This window comes from Lactuca sativa, chromosome 2 (genome assembly GCF_002870075.4).
Source record: "Lactuca sativa cultivar Salinas chromosome 2, Lsat_Salinas_v11, whole genome shotgun sequence".
In the NCBI taxonomy this organism is placed as follows: domain Eukaryota; kingdom Viridiplantae; phylum Streptophyta; class Magnoliopsida; order Asterales; family Asteraceae; genus Lactuca; species Lactuca sativa.
This window is the reverse complement of record NC_056624.2, coordinates 94407799-94414495: the sequence shown is the minus strand read 5'-3', so window position 1 is coordinate 94414495 and position 6697 is coordinate 94407799. Positions and strand designations below refer to the sequence as shown.

Below are 6697 nucleotides of genomic sequence, written 5' to 3'. Positions count from 1 at the left end.
TTTTGCTCTTTTTCCTATGGGAATATCATTTTGGCTACAAAATAGATTTCACACTTAATAGGTACCAAATATTAACCAAAATATAGCTAAATGTATTAAAATATCATTTATAATATATAATTAATTTTAGCAATATCAAAGTATACCATGGAGAGAGAAACCAAAATCACAAACAAATATATTAAAAAAAACCAAAAAAAACCGTAAATCCAAAAATTTAGTGGATTATTATTATTATTATTATTATTATTATTATTATTATTTAAATGCCACGCGACCATTTGCAGATTCATCTTTTAATTATGTATTAATCGTATTTACCACAAATCTTTTTCATGCTCGTTTGGTATTTTTTTTCCTAGTAATACGCACGAAATTGAAAAAAAAAAAAAAAATGAAACGCGTACATGGAATTGTAAAAGTTGAAAAGGAAAGTCCATGACTTGGTCTTCTTCGCCTTCTTCTGTCTCTCTCTTCATTCTTACCTTGCTAATAAAACCAAACAACGAATCCATTTGCACCTCAATCCCGATCGATAAACCTGGTTATCTGTGATCCATCACTTCAACTCTGGTAACTCTTTCGTTACAACCTTTCCCCTTCTATGCCAACTTACTATTGTGCTTTTTTGATTTTGTGTGAATTTATGTTTTAGATGCTATATGTGTCAAGTTTTCCGGTAGTTTGTCTTGTCAGTATTTTGTGCTTTCCATTTGTGTGAATTTGTGTTTTCAGATTGTATCCGTGTCTAGTTATCCGGTAGTTTGTCTTCTCAGAACTTGTCATTTTTTTAATCTTCGAATTGTGGATATTTCAAGAACTTTATCTGATTTAAAATCGAAATTAGTTGATTGATTGTGGTTGTTTCGATTATAAACAACTTAGCCTTTGTAGTTATGTTTCGGTTCTTCTCTTTTTGATAGAACTTTTGATTCCTTAAGTTGCTGTGAAATTTGTAACTTTTAAAGTTTGACTTATTATCAAACGTGGATAAATCTTTAGTTTTGTGGAGCCATATCAATACTATCAATCAGTTGTAATGATTATGATAGGAAAATAGGTATTATGAACTAAAAAAGTTGTAAAAACGAAACAAACATTCCAATTTTATTTGATGTAGGGAGTTGTTTTAGTCTTGCAGGTTTGACTTCGATTGAGGTAGCAATTGGTATGTGATATGTATCTGATATGTCTTTGGAAACTTGAACTGAGAGATTGTTAGTTAAAAGCTGTGGTATGTTTGAATGTAAAATTGTGGTTACATGTATGTGTTTTGCATTCTGTAATTCTTAGGAGTGTCCAATAGCAATAGGTCTCCCACATGCTTGTGCTAGTGTTAACTGGGAGAAAGGTGAGAATCCATAAGTACAAGCCTGGGCCCTGGGCATCATATTTCCTGCAATGGGAACATTGTGTTAATCATGGGACCTGTTTACCTTTTTTTTTTTTTTTTTTTTTTTTTTTTTTTTTTTATAGTGTGTCATATTTTGATGTTCAGAAATGGAATTTGTTGTGAAGGTTCTTGTTATTTGACAATGGAGGAAGGTACAAAGTCTAAGGATCATTTGATATCAGCTGCAGCTTTTGTTGAAGGTGGAACTCAGGATGCCTGTGATGATGCTTGCAGCATATGCCTTGAAGCATTTTCTGAAAATGATCCTCACACGGTACATATTTGGAGTTACAGATATAACATGTCTTTTTCTTTCTACTTTATACCAAGTGTTATATTTTTCATTTTTTCTTCCTGCAGGTTACAGGTTGCAAGCACGAATTTCATCTTCAGTGCATTCTTGAATGGTAATCTTAATTGTGTTCTTCTTTACCTTCAAGTAAAAGGCTTTAGTCGAATCTTAACTTGTATGGATATATGAAAATAAGTCACTATTTGTATCTTGAGAAAAAAAATTGGTGGTTTCATGCCTTTACCTGACCGAATTCATTTTCATCCCATGTAATCATTCTGTTGGAAACATGATTATATACTAGTTATAGGGAGAGAAGGATCACGCCTCATGTGGATGTGGCTAAGAGCCTATCTATGTTAGGACTTGAAAAGGGGAATATCATTTTAGTATACTCAATATTATTTCTACATCATTCATATGAATTTGCAGTATAAAGGTAACATCATTTACAACAAAATATCATCTTAAACACAATTCGTGGATCTAGGAGAGCTTGATTTTGAGATTAGGCTGTTGCATGGCGAGAGACCTAGAGAGAAGTTAAGACTAAACATATTGGATTAAACCTTCAAGTGCCAAAATAAATTTGGTTCCAAATGAACAAGGATACAAGAATAATGATTAGTCGGTATTTGATAAGTTTGGCATTTCACATTAGCTAGTATTTTATCATCAAGAAACATGACTGTTGGCTTTTGAGTGTTCCACGTCTAGTTGGCATATGGTAGTCGATTGTATTGCATTGGATGTCAATGGGACAATTTTATCTTTTGTCCCATGTGTTCTGTTTAAAAGACGTTAATGTCCTTGTCATCAAACATAGCCCTAGAAAGTTTATGAGAGGAAAATAGGAATACATGATGGGGTTGGGGAGGCAGATGATATCTTCCTACAAATTTACTTTTATATGTTGAAGTTAAACAGGCTTTAGTTTCAACTTAATATTTATAGTTTTATGAGCATGGAGAGAAGATGAGATAAAGGTTTCAGCATTTATGAGGACAACACTTAAAGAAACGACGACGTACATGTTCATTTAGGGACAGCTGAGTTTTGAATAAAATGTATAGGAAAGAACAACTTAATAGAAAAGTCAGGAAAGAAAGCTTTCCCCTCATTTGTTTTTTCCTTTCATTTTCGGTTGTGCCTGTCTTTTCTGAATTATATATATTGTACATGTCATTTATCTCAATCTAAAACATTTAATCGGAACATAAAGAAACAAGGCATTGATCTATTATCTGTTTGAGCAAGGCCAGGGAATGGATATCAACTTTTTAAAGTAAGACTGTCCTAACTCCTAACCTAATAAGAGTTTTCTCAACACCTATAAAGAATTATAAATATGCAAGCAATCACATACATCTACCATATCATTTCAGCTGAAACTATGTAACTTAATTTTGTAGGTGTCAAAGGAGCTCACAATGTCCAATGTGTTGGCAGTCCATCAGCTTGAAGGACCCTAGCAGGTTACTTTTTTCAGATTGATCACATTCTTTTCCTTCACATTCTAAATTAGAGAGAGAGAGATAGAGATAATTTCTTCCAGCATCGTCACTTGGAAAAGTGCCTGTGCCTGCCTTTATATTACTGTCTTATTTATTTATTTATTTTCACGATTCTTACATGATGATATCTTAATTTCCAGTCAGGAGTTGCTTGATGCTATAGAGCAAGAAAGAAGTATTGCAAATAACCCAGCTCTGAATGCAACAATATTTCATCATCCAACCTTTGGCGATTTCGAGTTACAACATGTTTGTATCAATCTATCTCTTTAGGACCCGTTTGTTACATAGGATAGGACTATACTAGGTTTGACATGCACTGGGATGGGACTGATTACAATGGACCAAAAACTGCAAATTTTTTTTGTCTCGCCCAAAAAGGTGGAGGACAATGTGCAAAAAGACATAAACGGCCACCTCATCCTCATCACCCAGTATATCCCAAAAAATCTGGTCACTTTGAGTCCAATCCACCGCTCTCCATCTCTTGTTTGTGCAAAAGATGTGAATGCCCTCATTATCATCTTAATCATCAAATCCAGCCTTAGAAAGCCTTTCTAGTCCCACCCAAAAAGGCGCGGATCAGTAATCCATGCATGCCTCCTCAGCCCTGGAAAGTGGTCGTTTGTGCAATAGACCTACTCATCCTCTTCATCAGTCCAATAGACTCCCACCGAAAAAAGGTGAGACGGGGACTCACTCTCGCAAAAAAGACGTAAATGCCCTCTCGTCATCTTCATCAGCAAAAATAGCCCTAGAAAGTAGAAAATTTGTTTGTAGTGGTGGTACAGGTACTTAGTTGACATGATGTTGTTTTATGGTATGCAGTTGCCGGTTGGTGCGACTGATTCGGAGCTTGAGGAACGTATAATTCAGCACTTAGCTGCTGCAGCAGCAATGGGCAGGGCACGTCATATGGCTAGGAGGGAAGGCCACAGGACGAGAACATCTGCCCACGGGCAGGGGCAGGGGCAAGGGCAAGGGCGCCCTCGCTTTTTGGGTTTCTCTGCCCAACCTAGCGTACCTTCCCCTACTCGACCTACTGCCAGTGGCACTGATGATGTTCAAACCACCCCTACCCCTACCCCTACAATTGGATTGGGAACCGTGCATGAAGAACCTGTTCCATCCTCATCCTCTGTCCCTGCTTCATCATTCGTCTCCACCATTGTTCCTGCACGTCCACATGAACCACCTCCACCAGAAAGGTAACATATTATTCAATTTGAATGACAAATATGTAGAAAATTGATTAAATAGCACAAATGAAAAACCTTCAATATGTCCTAGTGTCTTTAGCCATGTTTTTTTTAAAGGTTATATTTATTTTTGACTTAGTGAATGCAGTAACCTATATATGAGTTTTTTTTTTTTTTAAACATCATTTGTCTTGGCAACACTTAACCCAAACAGCACGTAACGGGAAAAAAAACAGGGTCTGCCTAAGTATTGCCTTGAGAAAATGACTGTAAGTGGAACAAAAGTTGTAAACAGTTATGACCTAACAGGGAAAGCCTTATTTCTCAGACTTTTTATTTCTTCTATTAAGTCATTATTTGTGCCTGAAGAAACGTTCATACTTCATATATAAGTAATCAGATTAAGTAATGTCCAACTTAAGTTGATTTAGTAAAATAGAAACAACACCTTACTCATATTCTGCAACATCTTTTGCTTTCTCTACGTTGAATGTTGATGCAACCTTACCTGATATATGTATGATCATATTCCTAATTGTATTAGTAGGTCAGGCAACCAAGATAGAGCAGGTCCTTCAGAAGCACACTCGTTTTCAGATTTCAAAACCCGAGTCAACGCAATATCATTGAGGTAATTATTAACAAACTTCAAGCTCATTTATTACACGCTATTTTCAGTTGAGTGAGGATGAAGGGGGAATTTGAGTCTTTTACACGGACGAGAGATACAGAGCTAAGTGCTTCTCCAACCCTATTCCACCTATCTGGGTGGGTGTGGGACAAAAAGTTGCAATCTTTGCTCCATTGGACGAGACAAGCTTCCTAGGGATGATGAGTATCAGTTCAGATTGAATTAGTCTTAGTCGAGTGGTGTCGTATTTTGTCCTACCAGTGCCAGTATCATTTGCATCTGTTTCATTTGGACTGTTTTTTTTTTTTTTTTTTTTTTTTTTTTTTTCTAAAAAAAGATATAAGGACTCGATTACGAAGACCACAAAGAGTTGGAAAGAAAGATTATTTTCACGCAACAACAGCGCCGCAGATGATGGTTCTAAAGATAGGGGTGAGGGCAGTGCGACGTTATCACGTATGATGGACCATCTTCAACAAGACTTAGGACACGTGGACAGTACCACAAGTCCACGTGTCCAGAACACCAATAATTCTGCAAGTCGAAATGAGATTACAGGTTCAGCACCAGCACCAGCACCAAGTTCTGGTATAGAGTGAGGGTCTGATCTATAATTTTTCATATTAAGGATTGTATGATTAAAATACTACATGGATAAATTATATGCCATCTCTCGAGTAAATGTTATATGAATAAAGATTGTTTTTCATTTTTACTTTTATTTTAATTTTACAGAAAGAGCCATTTGAATGAGTAAGTCACCATTTACTCTTCTGTTTGATAAGTGACACGACCAATGAAAAATGATTTTTTACTTGACAAGCTCTATAATTTGAAACCCAAACCCTAAAAGTGGAAAATTAAAAAAGAAAACTGTTAATAATCGTGTTAAGTGTTGTATGAACAAAGGTTGTTGGTTTGAATGAACAGTTTTAATAAAAGTAAATAATTGTTTTTTTTTTTGCCCTTTTGAATAGAGTCACGCCGAAGGAAAATGATAGTTATTTGAAAAGTTTATATAAATTATGGAAAAAATGAAAAGAAAGCATGAGCAAGTGTGGTTTATTTCAGAATTAATTTATAACCGTGAGAACATTTTATAACCATGAGAACATGGTTATAAAATTAATTAAATTTATTAAATTTTTATAATAAAAACTCAATATTATTAATCAATTATTTTAAATAAATTATTAATTAAGAAATACTTTTTTAATTATATAAAATTATAATCGTTGATTTAAATAAATATATGAAATTATATCACCTTATAATATATATATATATATATATATATATATATATATATTAATTTTATTTTATTTTTTATTCTAATGTTATTAATTTAATGTAATTAGAGTGTGAAATTTAAAATAAAGAATCAATCATTAATTTAATGTAATTAGAGTGAGAAATTTAAATTTTAAAATTTTAAATGGAGAATTAATAGATTGACATGTTGATTGATAGGTAACATCAATTATAATAAATGAAGATTTATTTTGCCACATGTCAATCACTCATGAGTTTTGACACACCTCATTTTATGATATTTTTGAAATAAATAATATCCACATGTCAATTTCTAAGTTTTTTCAATTTTAAAATTAAAAAGTCACATAATAATTTGATATTTATATATGCAAAATATTAAATGTAATAAATATG

General features: G+C 33.7%; 1 protein-coding gene across 5 annotated transcripts; it reads left to right on the top strand.

Moving 5' to 3' along the window:
* Positions 1 to 416: 416 nt before the first annotated feature.
* LOC111893751 (E3 ubiquitin-protein ligase RHF2A) lies at positions 417 to 5744 on the top strand. Of its 5 annotated transcripts, none has more exons than XM_042899113.2 (9): positions 422 to 573; positions 1134 to 1234; positions 1519 to 1667; positions 1754 to 1800; positions 3098 to 3160; positions 3340 to 3448; positions 4028 to 4407; positions 4943 to 5029; positions 5367 to 5744. In XM_042899113.2, exons 3-9 carry the CDS (start codon positions 1536 to 1538, stop codon positions 5626 to 5628), a joined length of 1080 nt encoding a protein of 359 aa, XP_042755047.1. In that variant the 5' UTR covers positions 422 to 573; positions 1134 to 1234; positions 1519 to 1535; the 3' UTR covers positions 5629 to 5744. The 5 variants fall into 5 exon arrangements, with proteins under 5 accessions (XP_023745600.1, XP_023745597.1, XP_042755047.1 ...); XM_042899114.2 differs by having other exon boundaries at positions 423 to 573; positions 1142 to 1234; XM_023889832.2 differs by lacking the exon at positions 1134 to 1234 and having other exon boundaries at positions 417 to 573; positions 4946 to 5029.
* The last annotated feature ends 953 nt before the right edge of the window (positions 5745 to 6697 follow it).